We start from the raw sequence: 24,648 nt of genomic DNA, 5'->3' as shown, positions 1-24,648 counted from the left end.
CGGCGCAGGTTTCGTGAGGCGTGTCCGCTGCGGGAATCCTGCAGGGAAAAAAAAGTTTAGACTTACCCCGGCCGTAGTTTAGGTGACGCATCTCTCTCTTCTGAACGTATCCCCGCCTCCTGGGATGACGCTGTAGACCATGTGACCGCTGCAGCAGTCACATGGGATGAAACGTCATGACAGGAGGCGGGGCTACGCTAAGAATAGAGGATCGCGTCACCAGGACTACGGCCCGTGTAAGTCTAAACTTTTTTATAAATTTAAAAAAGTGCCTTTTTTTTTTTTTCTCATTTGTGATTTTTGCGGCAGAACCGCAGCATTTCCGCAACAGAGGAGCGGCGATTCCACAGAATACATTGACACGCTGCGGCTTAAAAAGCCACACGGCAGGTCCATTATTTTTGCAGCGTGTGGATGAGATTTGTTCATATCTGACCCCTTCGGCTGCGACTGTGATACGCTGCGGATTTTCCACAATAAAATGTGTTGCATAAAATCCGCAGCGTTCATGCCTAGTGTGTTCCTACCCTAAGGCCGGATTTACACGAGCGTGTGCTTTTTGCGCGCGCAAAAACGTGGCGTTTTGCGCTTGCAAAAGGTCTATAACAGCTCCGTGTGTCAGCAGCGTATGATGCGTGGCTGCGTGATTTTCGCGCAGCCGCCATCATTATGACACTACGTTTGTATGTTTGTAGCACGTGGTGCTTTTCTGTTTTCATTCATAGTTTATACGGCTGCGGAAGTGCTGGGCGTGATTTTCACGCACCCATTGACTTCAATGGGTGCGTGATGCGCGAACAATGCACAAATATCGGACATGTCGTGAGTTTTACGCAGCGGACACACGGACTCGCGCTGCGTGAAAATCACTGACAGTCTGCACGGCCCCATAGAGTAACATAGGTCCGTGCAAGGCGCGTGAAAATCACACACGTTTCACGGACGTATTACACGTTCGTCTGAATAAGCCCTAACAATAAGGCCCAGTTCAACGTTTTTGGGCCTTGATATTGACTCGGACACTGCGTCAGAATCAGCACCAAAAAACTTCCAAAACCGCCTCCCATTGATGTAATCTGAAATCAATGGGAGCCAGTCGCGGAAAAAAGAAAAAGCAGCACGTCCTTTCTTGCCGCGGTTCTGCCTCTGACCTGCCATCTAAATCAATGGGAGGCAGAAAATGCATTTTTCGCTGCGTTTTCTGTCTGCTGTCCTCAATCGCCGCAGGCAAAAAACGCGGCAAGATAGTGTGGGCAGGTCAAAATCTGCCTCAAAATTCGGTGCGCGCTTCCAGGCGGTCGCCGGTGCGCATGCGCGGGAGTTTGCGTGATCGGTCGCACGGGCGGCGGTGTTTGACGGCCCCCATGACGACCCCCATGCTACCCAGGGCCGTCATCAGGGGGGGTATTAGGGGTACTGATGTGAGTAGCCCGGCCAAACCTAATTGAAAGGGGGGCCCGCAGCTCATGACATTCTTTTGGTGAAAAAAACGGGCCCCATTGCAGGGGCCTGTTTTTTTTCTACCAAAGGCAAGTCGCGGCAGTTTGCCGGGCCCCCCTTTCAATTAGGTTTGGCCGGGCCTCTCACATCAGTACCCCTAATACCCCCCCTGATGGCGGCCCTGGGTACCATGATATAGTACTGGACGGAGTACCGTTAACAGGCGGTGCCACGGTAGGGGGGCCCAGAAAATGTAGCTGTAGGGGGCCCTGAAATTCCTGATGGCGGCCCTGACTGTATGTAAACCTACTACACTGTGGGTTACCTCAAAAAATGGCGACACACAGTGTAGGAGGTTAAACCTTTCAAACCCCTCGTTTATCCCGGCACTAGCCAGGATAAAGGAGGGGGGGATGCTGAGAGCTCACTAGAGCGAGAGCTTTTAACCCAATGTTGCAATGCTGCAATTTTGGGAACTAGCTCCATCTAGTGACCAAAAATGGGTAGTATTATAAATTTGAAAAAATTTATAATATTTCCTGACTCGCGAAAAAAATAAAAAAAATTTGAACAATGTTTAATCACCCACACCCCACACACTAAATGTTTAAATTTTAAAAAAAAAACATGTTTTTCGGGCGACACCATGCCTTTAAGACCAAAATCTAAACTTACTCCGCCATTTTCCCAGTATAGTCACATCGACATCTTTGTCAAAATGGTGTGTACTGACCTGGGGAAACTAAAAAATGAGAGATCTAGGGTCTTTGGGAACCTAAGTGCTAGCGAGAAATTGGCACTGGATGACTTATGTAATAACGAAGAGATAGTTCTAAAACCCTCCGATAAGGGTGGAAATGTGGTTGTGATGAACCGATTAGACTATGCGCAAATGGTTCATAAATTATTAGATGACACTACCACCTATGTCACAATGACAGGTAATCCCACTGATCGTTTTTTGGCCGAGCTACATCTCCTCCTCTCGGAGGCAAAAGATAAGAATCTAATAACAACAGATGAGTTTAAACGACTGTATAGCCCTAGCCCTACTATAGCTACCTTTTATGCCCTGCCCAAAATCCACAAGGCTGTACGTCCACCTCCCGGGAGACCAATCGTGTCGGGAAATGACAATCTCACACAGGGGATAAGCCTCTATGTGGACGAAATTCTATCTCCGTTTGTCTCTACCCTCCTTTTTAAGGGACACCAAGGACACTGTTGCCAGGATCCAGGAGATCCATGTCACACAAACTACTATACTTGCCACCATCGACGTTGAATCACTATACACCAACATTCAGCACCAATTAGGTTTAAACGCAGTTAAACACTTTTTAAGCACAAAAGGCATTCAATTTCATTTACACAATGATTTTGTTTTATCACTATTACAATTCCTTCTTACACACAATTTTTTTACTTTCGATAGGAAGTACTATAACCAAATTAAAGGCACGGCGATGGGGACTGTATGTGCACTCACTTATGCAAATTTATTTCTAGGGTGGTGGGAGGATACTATTGTTTTCACAGATACTTTACTTAATTTCACTTCACATATTTTGTTCTGGGGGAGATTTATTGATGACATTCTCATCTTTTGGGATGGTGACACTGACTTATTTAATGATTTCGTTCTGACACTTAACAACAATGACATTGGCATGAGATTTACTCATGAAACACATAAGAGCGAGATTAATTTTCTTGACCTTACGATCTCCTTGGACCCTGGCGGCAGTGTCCATACCGACATATTTCGAAAAGCCACTGCCACAAATAGCCTTTTACATTGGCAGAGCCATCATCCATTACCTCTGAAAAGAGGAATACCAATAGGGCAGTATCTGAGAGCAAAAAGAAATTGTTCTGACGAACAATCTTTCCAGATCGAATGTGATACATTATACAACAAATTTGTGGCTCGTGGTTATCCAAAAAAATGGCTGCACAGGGCCTATGCTAGGGCTAGGGCTAGAAATAGACAGAATTTGATCCAGAATAACGGGACTGACCCTGCTAGAACTGAGTCATCCAGTGCCATACGCTGCATTGGAACATATGATGTTTGCTCCTCTCAAGTTGTGGACATCCTTAAAAAACATTGGCCAATACTCACCAGTTTCCCTGATCTTAAAAAGGTCATTTCTGCAACTCCAAGTATTACGTATCGTAGGGGAAAAAACCTACGAGAATTTCTGGTGCATAGTCACTATTCTACCAAACGCAGGTCTCAACAAACCTGGCTAAAATCCTCAGTTAGGGGCTCCCACCCATGTGGTCGTTGCTCCTTCTGTCCTCTTATGCCTATGACAAAAGCCTTTACTAATCCATCTGACGGGAAAGTATATACGATTAAGCAGTTTATTAACTGCCAGAGCAGCGGGGTAATATATATTGTGAAATGCCCCTGTCCCAAACTATACGTGGGTAAAACCGTACAGGAACTGAGAAGGAGAATTTCTAGACATCTCAGTACTATCAACCATAAAGAAGACACTACACTATCCAGACACATGCACCAGCTACACGGTGGCGATACTAAGCTGCTTCAATTCTGGGGTGTTGCCCAGATGAAATTGGGACCAAGAGCTGGTAATTTAGACCGCATGTTATTGCAAGAGGAAGCACGATGGATTCATCGTTTGCATTCTCTTAGCCCTTTGGGTCTTAACGAAGGTTTTACATTTGCGGCTTTTCTCTGAGATTGTTATATCAATATATGAAGTTCAGTGCCGCTATTGCAGCGGCACTTGTTCATAATACGATTTTATTCCTATACTGTTCACTTTCTGCATTAGACACTGTACAGAATTACAGACAACGTTCAACTATTGAGTTCTGGCGGACTCCGATTCTCCTTGTCTTATCTTGGGTATCCTCAAATCTAAAATCCAATGAATAAAGAACCATCCACATGAGTTTTGAGAAGTATTTGTTTGTGCTTTTGAGTATCATGTAGTATACTATATGTGAATTTCTTCCCTTTATTGTGTGCCTGCTTGAAATCATTTCACATGTAGATCTTACAATCATGTTTACAGTGTTTTCTATTATAATGGCATCAATATTTTACTGTACATTCTGTATAGTTTTCATATCCCTGCCCTAAATATTTTGAGGTTATGTGAGGATGCATCGGCATTCTTCATCTGTTCCGCAACAGTCTATTTTTAGTCATTGACAACAGCACGGATTGGCACATAGATCGGTTTATTCATATATCTCTCTATTCATGCATTGGTCTCTAGCACAATAATATAAGCAACTTCGCATTTTTAATAAGATGTGAACAGAAACTACTACTCACACATCTTGACTCCTGCGGGTGTTCTATTAATATAAGAGTCATTAAAGCCCTAGTGCGCATGCGTGGGCGTTCTTATCTGGACGTTCGGACTACTGATCAGTTCATTTGCAGCTATAGCTGCCACTCAAGTGATGGGCGGACAGTTCCCACCCATCTTCATTGCCATTGGTCCAATCTACTTACACACCCCCCCTAACACGTCATTGGGGATTCCCATAATACTGAGTTTCTCGGCGCGCCGCCAGTAGCCCCATGAACCCCTGAGGACGCTACATATGTAGCGAAACATGTCGGGGGGGCTCTCTGTTTTATTTTAACACATGCTGGAATTAGGGCAATACTATTTAACAATTTAAAAATCTAACTGCCTAGCAATCCGTTGTTGGTCTCAGTGACCGCTGAACCTGTCTGGGTGCAAATACAGACGACAGACATATGTGTTCACTGGTCTAGCTGCTGGTTATTCAGACGGTACACTGCTACCACGGACGATACAGACGGCAGGCACACGTGCTTTTTAGCATAGCCACGCACGGCTATTATCCCTATCCATGCATTGAAAATTTTAACCCTATGTGTTGTTTTTGTCTGTATGTCTGTTTGCTGCAATAGCACAATAAAGATTATTAACCAAATTTAACGGTAGTTGGGAAATAGGGTTTTCTCTGCCTTTGGCATTTGTTTTCATTTTAGAAACTAGACCCCTCAAAGTATTCACAACAGCATATAGAAAGTTTATTAACCCTTTAGGCGTTTCAGAGGAATTTAGAGCAATGTAGAGGTGAAATGTAATTAATTCAGCACCATGTCCGGTTTGAATAGGTCTTGTGGTGCCAAAACAGTGGAAACCCCCCCAAAAATTACCCTATTTTGGAAGCTAGACCCCTTGAGGAATTCATTGTAGTTTGTGGGGTGCATGCGGCTTTTTGATCAGTTTTTATTCTATTTTTAAGTGGCGTAGTGACTAAAAAACCGCAAATCTACTATTGTTTTTTATTTATTTATTACCGCGTTCACCGTGCGCTATAAATGACATATTCACTTTATTCTGCGGGGCGATGCGATTACGGCGATACCAGATGTTTATAGTTTTTTTTTATATCTTATAGCGTTTGCACGATAAAATACTTTTTTTTAAAAATCATTCAGTTTTTGTGTTACCTTATTCTAAGAGCCAGAACCTTTTTATTTTTCCATCAATAATGCCGTGCGAGGACTTTTTTGCGTAACGAACTGTAGTGTCCATCAGTACCATTTTTAGGTACATGCGACTTTTTTATCCCTTTTTATTAAATTTTTTGGGAGGTGAAGTGACCAAACAATTGTGATACTTGTACGGTTTATTATTTTCTTTTATGGCGTTCACCGTGCGGGATAAATAACGACATCATTTTGTAGGTCAGGCCGTTACAGACGCAGCGATACCAATTATGTATAGTATATTTATTAATAATAAAGGACTGATAAGGGAAAAGGGAGATTTTTACTTTGAAAACGTTTATTTTCTTATTTTTACACAACTTTTTTTTACTTTATTACTTTGTCCCACTAGGGGACTTGAGGGCAGGAGGCCCTGATTGCATTTCTAATACACTGCACTACATGCGTAGTGCAGTGTATTAGAGCTGTCAGCTACTCACTGACAGCAAGCATAGTGGGTCTTGACTTCGTCAGGACCCACTAGACTTCCGTTGATGGCGTAGCCAGAGTCGATTGTTAGGATTCTGGTTGCCATAGTCACCATCGCCATCCGCTATCACGGATCGGGCCGTCGATTGTGGCTTAACCCTTAAGAAGCTGCGATCACTATTGAACGCGGCTTCTAAGGGGGTTATCGGCGGGGGACCTCCGCGATCGGTCCTGGCACATTGAGCTGTAATAGTCTGTCTCAAACAGCAGCCGTCACAGCTCGTGAACGCGCCGGCGGAAAATGGTGCCGCATTTACTCCATGACCTACTATTAGGTCACCGGGCATGAACGCTATAGTTAGCATGACCTAATAGTAGGTCATGGAGCATTAAGGGGTTAGGCCCTGCCGGGGGAGCGATGAGCTGTAAGAAAGAGGGGGCGCCCCCCCTCTAACAATTTAAATGCTGCGGTCGTTATTGACCGCAGCATTTAACGAGTTAAACGAGCGGGATCTCGCTCGAGCGCAATCCCGCTCGTTACTCTGAAAAGGCGGCTGTAACATCGTATGGAGCGACATACTTACCCCTACCCAACTTTGGCGTATGGATACATCAAATGTCGGGAAGGGGATAATACCCAGCTACATTTTTTTCCTCTCAGCGATAACCTTTTAAACTTTTCATTAACATGGCTATATGAAACCTTGTTTTATGCGGGAGAAATTGTATTTAATATGCCTACGCAGTTTAGGGGTACAAATAAATAGCTGTGCAATTTATTTTTGAGGTGCGAATTAGAAAAAAAAAAGATTTTTGGCATTGTTTTGTTTGTTTCATACCGTTCACGATAAAAAACCTGTTACATTAGTTTTTGAGGTTATTACGGTCGTGTAGATATTCAAAATATTTATGCTTTATTTCTATTTAATGTTTGGGAAGTAAAATATATTTTATACTAAATAATGACTTGTGGTGGATATTACATTTTTTTTTTACTCCCATGAAGGGATAACTTTTAAACTTAAATTTTTACTAGCATACTCCTATATACTAATACATTACTCACTGACACAGGCTGCTGTTAGGGTAACACACAGTGCCCCAACACCAGGCTTATAGTACAGACAAGCCCTGGGGTCCTTCTAGGTTCCCAGGGCTGACTGCAGAGGGTTCCCATAGTCTCCGATCGGGTCATGGACTGCGGCTATCTAAGTGTTAAACTGCCATGAGCAGCATTTCCTCGGATCTCAGGAGCTGCTCTAAGTACAGGGGCAGTTAGTAACTGCTCCAGCTAAGGCCTCAAGCACACGAATGTGTTTTTGCGTAAAATGCGGATGAATTGTGGACCCATTCATATCTATGGACCCATACACACGACCGTGCATTGGGCAGGAGCCCGGACAGCACAAAAAAACAATTAGGACAAGTCATTGAGACCAATGTGTGCACGCCCGCGAATGACACTCCGTGGCCGTTTGTGCTGTAATCACGGACCATGCACACGGGTACGGCCGTGTGCATGAGCGCTCCTAAGCCTTTTCTACAATGCCAAAAGACGTCACCTGCACACTTGGAACCTGCCCCGCCTGGCGTCAAAGGGCAGTCAGGAAGGGGTTAACTGCTATTGTTCGCTATATTGGCTCTCATGGGGCTAGTTCAAGAGTTTTTTCCCACCCTATCTCAGGTCATCCGGCCATAGCGAGAGAATTAACCCCACCAACTCTTACTGTGCAGACATGCTTGATTGAAACGGGTGTCTGCAGAGTATAAAACACAATCTGACATCAGATTAAATGTTTATTTGTCCATCAGGGTGTGTCACCCCTTTACTCTAGTTTATAGCCCATAATTTTTTTTTTTTTAACAAGATAATAAACATGGAATGCTGGGAAATGTAGGTCAATGGGGACACCAATGAGGAAAGCCTCCTACTTGGGTTTCAATAGAAATCAATATAGCGGACAGCCTGAAAACATAGCTGCATAAAAGGTTAGACATAAGAATTTTACCAAACAAATGTAGCAGTTTTATTGTAAACCCTGAGACACAGACCCTGAACAGTTCTTCAAACATCTGGAAATACTTTTAGTATAAGTTCTGTGTCTATACAAAAAAAAGGAAAAGGAATCTTACAGAACTTCAGCTGTATTCTATTATTCTTAAAATATGCAAAGGTATACTTTATTCACTATAATACACACCCCAGCTGCTGAAGAACCTCGGAGAACAGGAAGGAGCAGCTTCAGGTCAATCACGGTCTGTTGATTGACATGAAGCTCCATCTGGAAGGATAAAGACTGGGTATGAGAGGTGACCGGTAGGTACCAGCATAGAGTCCGAATCCACTGTAAGCATAGGCCACACTCCAGCACTAGTGTTGCTTACAGGCACTAATATATATATATATATATATATATATACACACATACATATATATATATATATACACATATATATATATATATATATATATATAGCAAACAAGAAAACAGCAGCACTCACACGGAATCAATCGATCAGGTGCCCAGCAAAACGTCCCGATCCTCGGACGTGTATTGGTATATAAAGAAAGATTTGCAGCACTCCAATGTGGAAAAAGTGGTGGTTTATTCAATCCAAGAACAACAGCAACGTTTCAATCCTACAATAGGATCTTTATCAAGCCTTGATAAAGATCCTATTGTAGGATTGAAACGTTGCTGTTGTTCTTGGATTGAATAAACCACCACTTTTTTCACATTGGAGTGCTGCAAATCTTCTTTCTTTCTTTATATATATATATATATATATATTTATTTATTACACACAAGACTGTAAGAACACTTGTTTAATGAGATTCTTCCTTTGAGTTGTAGGTACTTATTTACAGCTTGTAGACTTTCGGACAGACAAAACATCATGGATTTTTAGCCCCAAAAGAAGGGAAAAAAAATAAAAAATATTTTGGTACTGGTAAAACATGAAACCAAGTAATCTTGTGTGAAAACCCATAGGGTGCTCACTTAGTCCATTGTTTTTCTGCACAGTAGATCTCCGAAATATCTGGCAATACTGGAGAATGAAGAGATCAGGTTTCAAAAAATAGGAGACTACTCCATCAAAACTCCACAATTCAAAGGGCAAAAGAAAACACATGGTGTAAAATTATGTACAGTTTATTTACAGCTTGACGATGGTTAAAGTCTTCTCTTCAATCTGCTGCTCCAGTCTAGTGAAGACAAATAGAAGATGGAAAAAATGACAACTGGTGGAACATGCAAGATAAGGAGCAACGGCCCAAACAATCTTAGATGAGCCCTCTTCTTTTCTTATAGTCCTCCAAATTCAAAGACCTTCTTGGAGCTCCGTCCTTGGCGTGAGGGGCTTTTGATGAGATCGCAAGCGACTTGGATTCTGCAATAAGCATATAAAACACCTTTATTAAATCCTTTGGTTAGTAGTATTATGCCAACACATGTGCTGGATTACTGTCCTAGGTTGTAAATGGCGGGCAGGACCAACATTAGGGGACTGCAAATGATGCAGGGTGCATCAGCCGCCTCTGCGAAAGGGGGCACTATAGATGTCCTGGCATCAAAAGCGTACAACCACAAGAAATCTTAATAGTAATTGTAGAACACATCTAGAAATTGTACAGCTGTGTTCTTAGATTACTTTATTTATTTGGCCACTGTAAAGTGGTATTTGCATTGTGTGGTACGGCTACTTTCCTAAGCATATATGTATAGCATATTTTTGCAGTGGTGGCACTCTATAGAATTGTTTTTTAGACAACTCTCCTAAATTAATCTTCAATTAACTTAAATTGAAGTTTCCCTTTAAAGGGAATGTATCACCTATATATTTTTTTTTAGTGAAGACCAGATAGTGAAACAAAAAAAGGTCTTTCTGATGACATATTGCCTTTAACAAAGGTATTCTTGGACAAGAACTAAATGAAAAAACAAAACAAAAACAAAACCACTATTCAATTACCTGAACTTGGGACTTGTAGATCAATTTTAACATCAAAGTCATGCACTTTAAATAGGTCCTCTGACAGGTCACTGGTTGATTTTGTGTTACCGTCTTTATCTTTGCTTTGATTCTGGAAGATAAAAATGAAATCACAAATTAGGAAAACCAGTTTCTCCTAATATAGATAAGGCCCAACATTTTAGTTGCTTTGTACATTGGATTTCACGTATAAGAATTAAGCTATGTCCTTACTGTTGCGGTATCTTTAACAGGATCTGGGTTTCCAGTCGATCCATACTTGGCATTCAACTGAGCTATGATTGCAGCCTGTACCGCTGGGTCCCTGGACTGAAATATTAAACAGGTCAATATTAAATCTGAATTATAAAGTCTTTGTACACATGCAACTTGCAATAGCTTGGATGACACTTACATTGGATACCATAGTAGGTTTGCATTGTCTTCTGGTGAAGGGATCCATCTGCTGCTGCTTCATGCTCTGACTCTCAGCCTATAAAAAGATCACACAGATCTATGTTACCACTGGCAAAAACCAGTGACCTGTGTGAAACAGGGTGCCAAGTCTGCTATTAAAACATTGTCTCTACATTTGTAAACGTTTTTGACCAGCGATTGTGAATGGGGAATAATTTCTCATTACCTCTTAGGGTATATTCACACGGCAACGGCAAATACGTCTGAAATTACAGCGCTGTTTTCAGGAGAAACCAGCTCCTGAGTTTGACGTTTTTAAACGGTGCATGCATTTTTTCGCGGCGTCATTTACGGACGTAATGGGAGCTGGTTTTCATTGGAGTCAATGAAAAACGGCTCCAATTACGTCCCAAGAAGTGTCCTGCACTTCTTTGACGCGGCCGTAATTTTACTCGCCGTATTTTGACAGCGACGCGTAAAATGACAGCTCGTCTGCACAGAACATCGTAAGACCCATTGCAAGCAATGGGCAGATGTTTACCGACGTATAGGAGCCGTCTTATCAGGCGTAATTCGAGGCATAAAACGCCTGAATTACGCCTGAAAAGCGGTCACGAGCACATACCTTAAGGCCTCATTCACACGACAGGGTCCGAGTGTCGGCCGATAAAAAAAGTTTTAAAATCGGATGAATTTCATTTTAATTTGTTGCCACACACAGCCCTTTGTAGCTAATGCCACCCAGCCCCCGGGGTAGCTAATGCCACCCAGCCCCCGGGGTAGCTAATGCCACCCAGCCCCCGGGGTAGCTAATGCCACCCAGCCCCCGGGGTAGCTAATGCCACCCAGCCCCCGGGGTAGCTAATGCCACCCAGCCCCCGGGGTAGCTAATGCCACCCAGCCCCCGGGGTAGCTAATGCCACCCAGCCCCCGGGGTAGCTAATGCCACCCAGCCCCCGGGGTAGCTAATGCCACCCAGCCCTCTGTAGGTAATGCCACCCAGCCCTCTGTAGGTAATGCCACCAAGTCCCCTGTAGGTAATGCCACCAAGTCCCCTGTAGGTAATGCCACCAAGTCCCCTGTAGGTAATGCCACCAAGTCCCCTGTAGGTAATGCCACCAAGTCCCCTGTAGGTAATGCCACCAAGTCCCCTGTAGGTAATGCCACCAAGTCCCCTGTAGGTAATGCCACACAGCCCCCCCCCCCCCCCCTTCCAGGAGAAGTCACTGACTTCAATGTCCATATATGACTTCTCCTGGAGAGGAATTCCACTTCAGAAGGGAGTGACGTCACGGTGTCCATATAGGGACAGTTTGGTCACTCACTTCTCCTGTAGCGGAATCCCCGGCCATAGAGTCGGGGATTCCGCTTCAGAAGTGAGTGACGTCGCTGTGTCCATATATGGACAGTGTAGTCACTCACTTCTCCTGCAGCGGAATCCCCAAAGGCCGGGGATTTGGGATTCGAACTCCTACAGGGAGCAAAAAAAGACACTCCTCCTCCTCACATGCACTCTGCACTGTGAGGAGGAGGAGGAGGAGAGAGAGCACGAGCAACGGAATACATGGCCATCACTCGGGACACATTCCGGTGATGGCCGTGTATTACCCGGCCCCATAAACTTCTATGGGAGCCGGGCGGCCAGGTAAACGGGCGAAAATAGGGCATGTCCCATTTTTTGACGGCCAGGTTTCCCGGGCCTTCCAAAAAAAAAATCAGTCGTGTGAATAGCCCTATTAGGGGTCTATTGTTCCTACCGCAGCCGGGTGACGGCCGATTTATGAACGGCCGTTACCCGGCCGGGAAACCATGTTGTGTGAATAAGTGCTTATACAGCGAGCGTCCAGGCAAAAAATTGGAGGGTTCTTGCCCAGTCCCAAACATCTTAAAACCCCCAAACATCTTAAAACCCCCAAACATCTACTTGAGTGACAGCTTTTTTTTTTTTATTAACTACATAGTTTCAAGGCCCCCACAAGTACAACGCTAATGTAACCAACGACTGGATTAGGTAAATTGGCAGCAAAAGTTGCCAGTGTACGAGAGATTTCAGTACCTCACTAATCTTTATGATGTTTTTACATGTGAACTCACCACTAAGGCTTTCTCAGATTCCACTATGTTCCACTCTCTGTTCCTTTGATTAATGTAGCTGAAAAACCAAAAAGACACGGTTAACAAGTTAAAAGGTGTTTTCCAATCTTAGACAGAAATCTATGGCATATCCACAGAATGTACGTAGGTTATTTTTTTTTTACATACACACACCTTTACAGCAAATCGCAATAATTTGGGATATGATACAGTATTTAAAATAAAAAATAAAGAAAGGGGAGGGAGGGGGGGCATTGTCTCGCCATGACAGTGCCTTAAAAAAATAAAATGATTGGCTTAGCTCAGCGATCATGGAGAAAAACCTTGCAGAAATAAGAACTCCTGTTCTCGCTAAGAATACCAACTTCTGTCCAGGACAGGGTTTGTGCAAATAAAGAGTCCAAGATGGTGCCTTAGCAATTATTTTGAGTAATGAAGATAGATTAGTGTCAGTAAAAAGCAATTTCTGTTCACCGGTGTCCAGAAAACAAAAGGGAACCAGTCAGCAGTTTTGAGGCTTCAAAACTGCTAACATCGTAATATAAGGGGTGGGGGGGCTGGCATCGTAACTAGCAAGTTGCATGACCGAGAAATCTATGTTTAAAACCCCTGGCGCCGCAGTAGCAAATGACAGAGGCGGGCACTTGATATGAAAGTGCTCCTTCACTCTCCATAAAACACTGACAGCCAGCCCTTTTGATCTGAGTGACCGCTCTAGTAATCCTTCTGATTGGACGCTAGAGCGGTCACTCAGAGCAAAGAGAGGCACTTGCCATTGGAGAATGGAAAGTCAGTCTCTCGGTCATGCAACTTGCACGACTGAGACAAGGGTGCCGTTACAATGCCCTCCCCCTCTCCTATAGCTCAAAACGGTTGACAGATTCCCTTTAACCCCTTCCCGACATCCTCGCTATATATATATATATATATATATATATATATATATATATATATATACACACATACATACATACATACACACACATATATATATATACACATATACAGCGCTGTCGGGAGGTGCTTCCCGCAAAGCACCGTATATGTAAGGCGCAGTGATGGTGCGGGCTCAGAAGCAGAGCCGGCACCATCACCGCAGGGTGACAGCTGTATTATACAGCTGGCACCCTCCTGTAACTGCCAGGACAATAGAGCGCAGAATCTGATTTTTCACCCGATCGGCAACCCAGTGATTCAATCGCTGGGTTGCTGTGGCAATCGGACGCCAGAAAATGGCGTCAGAGTCTGCCTTGTACGGAAGCCGATGAGGACCCGCCTGCGGCGAGTCCTCATAGGCTTGCTGTCAGTGAATAACTGACAGCGCTAATACACTGCACTACGTATGTAGTGCAGTGTATTAGAGTAGCGATCGGGGCATCAGGCCCTCATGTCCCCTAGTGGGACAAGTAAAAAAAAAAGTTAAAAAAAGTTAATAAAAATGTGGTAAAACAATAAAAACACACACATTTCAAATAAAAATAAAGCTAAACTGACTTTTTTCCCATAGTAAGTCTTTAATTATGGGAAAAAACGTAAAAATTAAAAAAACTATACATAAATTGGTATCGCCGTGTCCGTAACGCCGGTGAACGGCGTAAAAAAAAACAAAAACATGAAAAACAGCGCCAGAATCTTTGTTTTTAGGTCATATCTCCTTCCAAAAAATGCTATAAAAAGTGATCAAAAAGTCACATTTACTCCAAAATAGTACTAATAAAAAAGACAATCCGTCCCGCAAAAAATAATCCGACCCCGCTTCGTGCACGCAAAAATAAAAAAGTTATGGGTCTTAGAATATGGCGACACAGAAAACAAATGATTTTATAAAAAAAAGTGATTTTATTGTGCAAAAGCTGCAATACATAAAAAAAAACTATATAAATTTGGTATCGCCGTAATCGTATCGACCCGCAGAATAAAGCTAACATGTAATTTAGGGCGCACTGTGGATGCCGATAAAAAAAACAATAAAAAACTATTCCAGAATTGCTCGTTTTTGGTAATTTTCTTTACCAAAAAATGAAATAAAAAGTGATCAAAAAGTCGTATGTGTTCTAAAATGGTACCAATAAAATCTACAGCCCGTCTCGCAAAAAACAAGCCCGCACACCGCTCAATCAACTGAAAAACAAAAAAGTTACGGCACTAGTAATGCGGTGATGAAAAAACATCTCAATGCGCAGGCCGGAGGGGAACATTCCTTCAGTTTCAGAGCCCTAGTATTTAGGAACTAGGAAAGGGAATGGACATAGCACATCCGCTGGAAGCGAGGGCGCCCCTATTATACCAGCGCAAAACTTTCCCAGTAATATTTCCCAAACTACGAAGGAGAAAATGTCCCCAAAAGGTGCAGAGCGTTACAGAAGGGGGATAAGAAAGAAAACGGTTTATCAGTGTGACACCGGCCTGTGCATAACGGATCGCTTCACAGCGTAACACACATCTATGGAGAATTGTATTATTTACCCCATTATTATACCCTCTTATTATGCCCTGATGTACTCCGCACAGATTACATATACCACTGATATACTCAACACAGATTACATATGCCACCACATTATAAACGGAAATACCAGCAAAACCCCAAACAGAACTATTACCAAGCAAAATCCATGCTCAAAATGGCGGTCTTTCCCTTCTTAGCCCTACAGTGTGCCCAAACAGCAATTTATGGCCACAAGTAAGGCATTACCATACCCGGGAGAACCCGCTTTACAATTTATGGGGTAAGATTCTCTAGGGGCACAACATCTTGTGCGGTGAATGGGCAGATTAGTGGAAAAATTGCAATTTTCACTTTGCACCATCCACGGCGTATTCATTTCTGAAAAACACCTGTGGAGTCTAAATTCTCACTACACCCCTTGATAAATGCCTTTAGGGGTGTAGTTTCTAAAACAGGGTCACTTTTGTTTGGTACATCAGGGGTTTTGCAAATGCAACATGGCGTCCGCAAACCATTCCAGAAAAATCTACGCTCCAAAAGATAAATACCGCTCCTTTTCTTCTGAATGCTCCCATATACGTAAACAGCCTATTATAACCACATATGGGGTGTTACCGTACTCGGGAGAAATTACTTTACAAATGTTGGGGTGCTTTTTCTTCTCTATTCCTTGTAAAAATGAAAAATGTCTATCTAAAACTACATCTTGTTGGAAAAAAAAAAATTTTTCATTTTCATGGCTTAATTCTAATTAATTCAGCAAAAAACCTTTGGGATCAAAATTTTCACTATACCCCTAGATGATTCCTCAGGGGGGTGCAGTTTCCCAAATGGAGTCACTTTTGGGGTGTTTCCACTGTACTAGTACTACAGGGGCTCAGCAAATATGACATGACACCCAGAAACCATTCCAAAATCCAAATGGTGCTCCTTCCATTCTGAGCCCTACCGTGTGTCCAAACAGACGTTTGTGACCACATGTGGGGTATTGTTTTACTCGGGAGAAGTTGCTTTACAAATGTTGCGGTGCTTTTTCTCCTTTAGGCCTTGTGGAAATGAAAAAAAAACAAAAAACTAAACCTACATTTTCTTTGAAAAAATGTAGATTTTCATTTTTACGGCCTACTTACAATAAGTTCTGTAAAACACCTGTGGGGTCAAACTGCTCACTGTACCCCTAGATAATTTCCTCATGGGGTGTAGTTTCCAAAATGGGGTCGTGTAGTTTCCAAAATGGGGTCACTTGTTGGGGGTTTCCACTGTTTTGTCCCTTCAGGAGCTTTGCAAATGCGACATGGCCTCCGCAAACCATTCCTGCTAAATTTGAGTTCCAAAAGCCAAATGGCGCTCTTTCCCTTCTCAGCCTCGCCGTGTGTCCAAACAGCCGTTTATTACCACATGTGGGGTATTGTTTTACTCGGGAGAAATTTCTTTACAAATTTTATGGTGCTTTTTCTCCTTTAGTCCTTGTGGAAATGAAAAAAAATTAGCTAAACCTACATTTTATTTGAAAAAATGTAGATTTTCATTTTCATGGCCTAGTTCCAAAACTTTTTGAAAAAAAACTGGCCGGTCAAAATGCTTGCTACACCCCTAGATAAATTCCTCGAGGGGTGTAGTTTCCCAAATGGGGTCACTTTTGGAGGGTTTCCACTGTTTTAGTTCCACTAGACCTGTTCAAAGCTGACATGGTGCCTAAAATATATTCTAATAAAAAGGAGGCCCAAAATCCACCAGGTGCTCCTTTGCTTCTGAGGCCGGTGTCTCAGTCCAGTAGCACACTAGGGCCATATGTGGGATATTTCCTAAAACTGCAGAACCTGGGCAATAAAGAGGCTCTGTCACCAGATTTTGCAACCCCTATCTGCTATTGCAGCAGATAGGCGCTGCAATGTAGATTACAGTAACGTTTTTATTTTTAAAAAACGAGCATTTTTGGCCAAGTTATGACCATTTTTGTAGTTATGCAAATGAGGCTTGCAAAAGTCCAAGTGGGTGTGTTTAAAAGTAAAAGTCCAAGTGGGCGTGTATTATGTGCGTACATCGGGGCGTTTTTAATACTTTTACTAGCTGGGCGCTCTGAAGAGAAGTAACATCCTCTTCTCTTCAGAACGCCCAGCTTCTGACAGTGCAGACCTGTGACGTCACTCACAGGTCCTGCATCGTGACGGCCACATCGGCACCAGAGGCTACAGTTGATTCTGCAGCAGCATCAGCGTTTGCAGGTAAGTCGATCTTACCTGCAAACGCTGATGCTGCTGCAGAATCAACTGTAGCCTCTGGTGCCGTCACGATGCAGGACCTGTGAGTGACTTCACAGGTCTGCACTGTCAGAAGCTGGGCGTTCTGAAGAGAAGAGGATGTTACTTCTCTTCAGAGCGCCCAGCTAGTGAAAGTATTAAAAACGCCCCGATGTACGCACATAATACACACCCACTTGGACTTTTACTTTTAAAACACACCCACTTGGACTTTTGCAAGCCTCATTTGCATAACTACAAAAATGGTCATAACTTGGCCAAAAATGCTCGTTTTTTTAAAATAAAAACGTTACTGTAATCTACATTGCAGCGCCTATCTGCTGCAATAGCAGATAGGGGTTGCAAAATCTGGTGACAGAGCCTCTTAAATATTGAGTTGCATTTCTTGGGTCAAACATTCTGTGGTACAAAAAAAAAATTGGATTCAAAATGAATTTCTGGAAAAAAATAATGAACTTTCACCTCTACTTTGCCTTAATTCCTGCGCAATGTCTAAAGGGTTAAGAAACTTTCTAAATGCTGTTTTGAATACTTTGAGGGGTGCAGTTTTGAAAATGGGGTGACTTATTGGGGGTTTCTAATATCTAAGGACCTCAAAGCCACTTCACAACTGGACTGGCCACTGTAAAAACAGCATTTTGAAATTTTCTTGAAAATGTGAGAAATTGCTGCTAAAGTTCTAAGCCTTGTAACGTCCTAGAAAAATAAAATTATCAAAAAACGATGCCAATCTAAAGTAGACATATGGGGAATGTTAGTTAGCAACATTTTTGTGTGGTATAACTGCCTGTCTTACAAGCAGATACATTTAAATTGAGAAAAATGCTAATTTTTCGCTAAATTTTGGTGTTTTTCACAATTAAATACTGAATGTATCGGGAAAATTTTGCCAGTAACATAAAGTCCAATGTGTCACGAGAAAACAATCTCAGAATCACTTGGATAGGTAAAAGCATTCGAGTTATTACCACATAAAGTGAAACATGTCAGTTTTGAAAAATGAGGCTCTGTCAGGAAGGTCAAAAGCGGCCAAAGAGGGAAGGGGTTAATGTAATAATGTCGTTATACAAGAGGGAGATCTATCAATACGGTCCAATAGAAAAACTATTCTTGTTGCCATAGACACCAGATTTCATTTCTTATATGGTTCTGGAAAAATGAACGCTGCACTGTGATTGGTTACCTGGAGAACAAGCCAGATTTACAGTCAGACTGTTTGGATAAATGAGACCCACATTACAATACAGAATTAAATAACTAATTATTCCATACCTAATGGCAGAAATATTTTTTGTCCGTTGACGATCCAGAGCTTCAGCCCTTTCCTCCAATTCATTGAGCTCGTCTTGAATCTGTTTTGCTCGGTCCTGTTCTCCTGCTTCCTCGGCCATGGCCTAAAACGACGTCAAGCAGGAAAGTGTTCTAGATTACATTTGTACACAGAACTTGACATACTGCTTAGGCCGATCTGTAAACCACCTGAAAAGTTGAGCAGCTGTATGTTAGAGACACTATAAAAGGAGAAAAGTATTGAGACACCTACACATTACATCTACAGGAACTTATATTACATCCCATTTGAAATCCATAGGTATTAATATGGAATTGGTCCCCCTTTGGAAGTAAAAGAGCTTCCACTCTTCTGTGGGCTTTCTACAAGATTTTGGACGTCCCTGTGGGTATTTTCATCCATTCATCCACAAGAGCATTTGTGAGGTCAGACAATGGATGTTTGAGCAGAGGTCATGGCCCGTAATCTCCGTTCTAGTTCAACCCAAAGGTGTTCGATGGGGTTGAGGATAGGACCCTGTGTGGCCAGTCAAGTTCTTCCACACCAAACTCACCCAACCATGTCTTTATGGACCTTGTGCAATGGGGCACAGTCATGCTGGAAAAGAACCGAACCCCAAACTGTTCCCACAAAGTTGGAAGCTACAATTGTCCAAAACGTGATATGACTCCTCTGGACATAAGAAGCCCGGGTCAACCCCTGAAAAGGTTGATCTTTTTTTGAGTACTCACCGTAAAATCCTTTTCCCGTCCAGTTCATGGGGGGGGGGGGGGGGGATGACGACGACACAGACCGTGGGTATACGCTGTTGCCACTAGGAGTTGTGGCACTAAGAATTTCAAAAAAATTAAACAATAAAAAAAAAAAAGTGCCCACTTCTACAGGATATACCCCACCTTCAGACACTGAGCTATTCAATCTGTCCGTAAACAGTAGCGGAATAAGGAAAAATAGCAAGGTAAGTAACTGCAAGTCAGAACCAGAGAGGAGAAAACCTCCAGCAGACAACCATGAGAACCTTGAACAAACAACTGGGTGTGTCCCACAATGAGCTGGACAAACAAAGGATTTTATGTTGAGTACTCGAAAAAAAAAACACTTTTCTCATTCGCAACACCGGGGGACAGACTGGAACGTTCTAAAGCAGTCGACAGGGATGGGAAGAAAAACAAAAAAAACCGGACAGTTGCCTAATCCACAGATGCCTGCAAGACCTTGCATCCAAGTGAAGAATCTACAGAAGCAAAAGTGACACCTAATCAGACTTGACAAAAAAATAAATAAAAAATAAATAAAAAAAGTGTGCAAAGACCACCAGGTAGCTGCCTTGCACACCTAAAGAGCAGAAACCCCAACTGCTCTGCCTCGTAGCAGCCATTAGAATCCATTGGGTGGAGGGGCGCGACAACATCAGATCTTGATGCCAAGGGATGATTGAACAGGATGAAAAGTGACATCTGTCATTTAAGGGAACCAAGGGCGGGGCGTGGCCTGGCTGGAGATGTGAGCAGACGCATGGTGTGTTCGCTCCTGCTCGAACTCAATCTATCCTGTTTCGGAGCACTATACGCCGGCTCTTACCTGGAGGATCATTTTTACGGAACTGTAGCCGTGTTTCTTTGATCCTGTAAGCCATGACTCGCCGTAATAAGGACTCGGCGATGGAGAAAGTCAAGATGGCGCCGGAGCCCCATCTGCAACCGCACGTGCTGCAGCCTCTAACCTGGCAGGTTATGCCAGAACTCCATCCGCTTGCGCAAGTAAGCATGTACTGCCTGTTAGGACCGTTACAGATTCCAGCACTGGTGGTGAATGCTGAGGTGAGCGCTGATGCTCCTCATTACCCCCTATTGTACTGCCTGTGCCGGGGGAAGGGCGAACCCTCCATGATTGACGTTTTTATGGCCATCACTAAATGCAATACCACACTGTCCTCCATGTCACTGCAGTTGGGAGGTGTTCGTGAGGATGTGGGGCTTATCCGCCATGATTTGCAAAAAGTATCTGAAAGGATGTCGGCGGTGGAAGGCCGAGTTAGTGAGATTGAAGACGCAATTTTACCCATGCAGAGAGATATTTCAAAATATGATCGTGCCATTTTGAATCTGCAAGCCAAGGTGGATGACTTGGAGAACAGACTCCGACTAAATAATGTTCGACTGGTGGGTCTGCCTGAACGCACGGAGGGTAATGCCCCGACTGAATACATTGAGACATGGCTAAAATCTACTTTTGGGAATACAATTTTGTCACCTTTCTATGCTGTAGAACGTGCTCACAGGGTCCCTTTGAGACCACTGCCGCCTGGATCACAGCCGCGGATCATGCTTGTCAAGCTCCTACATTATCGTGACAGAGATGCCATTTTGAAAGCGGCCAGATATATGAAAGATATATTTCTGTTGATGGCAATCGGATAGCATTTTTTTCCAGACTTCTCAGCAGATGTCCAAAAGAAACGTATGTTATTCCAAGAGGTAGAGAGGAGATTAGGTACTCTCAAAATTCCATATGCGATGTTGTATCCTCGGAAACTTCGAGTGGTCGCCTTGGGGGAAACGCACTTTTGAAAATTCTAAGGATGCCGTGAGATGGTTGGATCGCAGTGAGCGTCGTATTAGAGATGCTGATGGATAGATGGCGGAAAGGGCTTACCTAGGTTTGCAGATTGTGCTCTCTAGGGAGCCGGTTGCTCCGAAACACATATGCTTCCTAAAAATTGATTTGATTGACTTTCCTTTGAATCCAGGAGTAGTTACAGGATGCTGAAGGCTGATTTGTCCGAAACATGTTGTCCAGGTTCAAGGAGGACTGGTGCCCTAACTTGCTTTGGCTAAAGCGAGTCTTTTGGCATGTGTGGGTTATATGGGTATGGGGTGCTGGGTAATTTTTTTGGGTTCTTTCAGAGTATGTATCTTTGTTCTGATTACAATATGGGTATATACCGTAATTGTGTGAAAATACTGTTTTACTCCTGTTTCATTCATCTATGTAAACCTTATGGCTCTTAATATCACGATTGTATTCTGGAATGTGCAGGGCCTTGGAGACCCTATTAAGCCTACAGCTAGCTGAATATATTAAGCCTCAGTTTCCTGTTCCATTATCTTTGCAAGAAACATCTCTCCATGGAAAAAGAGGTCAACTATACACCGTGCATGGATGGGCATGAATATTCTGTTCACACCAGTTATTCGAGGGGTGTCAGCCTGATGATACATCGTCTGATACCTTTCCAGTGTCTTCAGGTTGCTATTGATGAGGGGAGATATGTCTGTCTTCATTGCACTATATATTCTGTACAATATATACTTTGAGTTTATATTACACCTCCCTTTAATTATGATGTGCTTAGAAAGGTTCAGAATTTTACTGGCGCTAGGCCGGGTATACCGTTTGTCTTGCTGGAAGATTTTAATAACTATGTATATCCTTATTGGGATAAATTTAACAATGATGGAGCAAGTGTGGATGGCCCTGTAACTGCTTTCGGGACTTTTCTTCAGGAGGTTCAACTGCTGGACCTATGGCGATTAAAACATACGCACGATAAGCAGTATTCATGTTTTTCTAGCTCACATAACAGCCTGTCCCGTATAGATCTTGGCTCAGGCCCTGAAACTGTAGCCAGAGCGGTTGTGACTTGACTATTTACCTAGGGCGCTTTCTGATCACTCTCCCCTCTTACTTGTTATTTCAATATCTCAAGGTCCTACAACTAATGGAACACTGTGGAGGTTGAATGCCTTTTGGTTAACTATTAATGTTTCTACTGTATTTAAGGTGTTGGAAGATTTCTCGGACAACGTGGGTACGATGGCCATAGGTATGGAGCGTTATGAAAGCTACGCCAAAAGGGTGTTTGATTCAGTTAATAAGTCGGGTCAAGATGAAGACTAGACAGCTGGGTGATACTCTTAGGAGTAGGGTGCGACAGACTGAAGTGACCCATGTTTTGAATAATACCATTCAGTCTCTGGCTGATTGGCGTAAAGCTCAAGAACTACTGTAGAAGAATCTACTAGAGATGGCGGAAAATAAGAGGATGTTTCAGAAACAGCACTCTTATGCAGAAGGGGAGAAGGCTGGCCATATGCTCGCAATGGTGGCAAGAGCATAGAAGAGTATGGTCAAACGTATATTGCAACAATACAGAATGCTGATGGGGTCCTGGAATAGGGTAATGCAGAGATAGCGGAGGTATTTAAATCTTATTACACCTCTTTATACAGTTCGCATGTTCATGTGTTTGAGACACAATTAGATACATATTTATCGGGTAGCTCTTTACCATGTTTAATTTCTAGTGATAAAGAATTTTTGGAGACTCATTTAACCTTGGAAGAGTTGCAGGAGGCGGTGGCATCTTTAGCTAATGGAAAAGCTCTGGGATCGGATGGCCTGCCGGTGGAAATTTTTTAAAAATTGGGTAACATACTCCTGCCGCATCATTTGGATGTTTTTACGTATGCTGTTAGAGACCAGGGATTACCTGACACTATGAGAGAGGCGGTGATAGTGGTTCTTTTGAAATCTGATAAAGATCCCTTGTTGGCAGACTCTTATAGACCAATATCTTTGTTGGCTGTGGACATTAAAATTATTGCTAAGGCTATAGCTATACACCTTTCCAGGATTATCATATCAATAATACACCCTGATCAAGCTGGCTTTATGCCTAATAAATCTACAGCTATTAACCTTACTGTTATTTTTGAATTTACAACTCCCAGCTGACAACTCAGGTAGAAGGGTGCTTTGCTCTTTAGATGCAGCAAAGACCTTGGATAGTGTGGAATGGGCATACTTATGGGCAGTACTTAAAAAAAAAAAAAAAGCGCTTTGGGGGACTCGTTTATTTCCTGGATTCGGATGCTATATGATAGACCTGTGGCTAGAATTAGAGTAAATAATTTAATGACGGCTGCATTCCCGTTGGGTAGGGGTACACGGCAGGGATGCTCGCTTTAGCCATTAGCAGTATTGATTAGGTGTTCTGTTGACATTGTCGGGTTCCGTCATGGAGAGCAGGAGGATAAACTGGCGCTACACGCTGAGGACATGCTACTGTTTCTGGATAATGATGCTGTCTCCTTGGATGCAGCTATGTCTGCTATTGGGGAGTTTGGTTGGTTCTTCGGATTGACAATTAACTGGTCCAAGTTTGTCCTGATGAAGGTGGAGAACACACACACACACACATCTCCCAATGAAATGTGTCACCCTTAAATATCTAGGAGTGGAAATATCTATGAAACTGGAGGAATTTGAACGATTGAATTTGACCCCCTTACTGGCCCGATTTAAACTTAAAGGGAACCTGTCACCAGCATTTCACCTATTAAACCAGCAATATCAGGTGGTAGGGGGTGAAACATCATTTCTATACAACCTATAATTATCTTCTTAGTCGGCTCTGTAGCTTTAGTATTCAGTTTTAGTGGTCCCACACCGTATGCTAATGAGCAGAAAAGAGTCAGATCTTCGTTTGAAAAGAGTCAAATCTTCATTCCTCAAGTCTTTCCGGGTTTACCCCGCCTCCTTACTTTTGATTGACAGCTCCTCGCCTTTCCCCAGCACATAAAATCCCCCGCTTGTGCATTGATGTCCTCTTCTGGGGTGTGCGTACAACGTGAGACCAGATTATTACGATAAAAAGCGTGAAATGTTTGCAGACCGTTATTTACAGTCGGAGGAGAAGTTTAGGCGAAGGGATAACGGCAATGAACTTTTGATAACAGCAGCCAGTGAGGGATAAGTAAAGTTCAATAGGTGA

General features: G+C 42.9%; 1 protein-coding gene across 1 annotated transcript in view; it reads right to left on the bottom strand.

Moving 5' to 3' along the window:
- Positions 1-9,194: 9,194 nt before the first annotated feature.
- RTF1 (RTF1 homolog, Paf1/RNA polymerase II complex component) overlaps positions 9,195-24,648 on the bottom strand; it is a 71,669-nt gene continuing 56,215 nt past the window's right edge. The window contains exons 13-18 of the mRNA XM_075843318.1: positions 18,854-18,975; positions 12,872-12,929; positions 10,776-10,853; positions 10,595-10,690; positions 10,361-10,472; positions 9,195-9,778 (exon numbers count right to left, since the gene is read on the bottom strand). Coding sequence (XP_075699433.1) covers positions 9,672-9,778; positions 10,361-10,472; positions 10,595-10,690; positions 10,776-10,853; positions 12,872-12,929; positions 18,854-18,975 — 573 coding nt within the window. The 3' untranslated portion in view covers positions 9,195-9,671. The remainder of the gene's footprint in view (positions 9,779-10,360; positions 10,473-10,594; positions 10,691-10,775; positions 10,854-12,871; positions 12,930-18,853; positions 18,976-24,648) is intronic.

The sequence above is a fragment of the Rhinoderma darwinii genome, chromosome 12, assembly GCF_050947455.1.
Source record: "Rhinoderma darwinii isolate aRhiDar2 chromosome 12, aRhiDar2.hap1, whole genome shotgun sequence".
NCBI lineage: Eukaryota > Metazoa > Chordata > Amphibia > Anura > Rhinodermatidae > Rhinoderma > Rhinoderma darwinii.
This window is presented reverse-complemented; position numbering and strand designations above follow the sequence as displayed.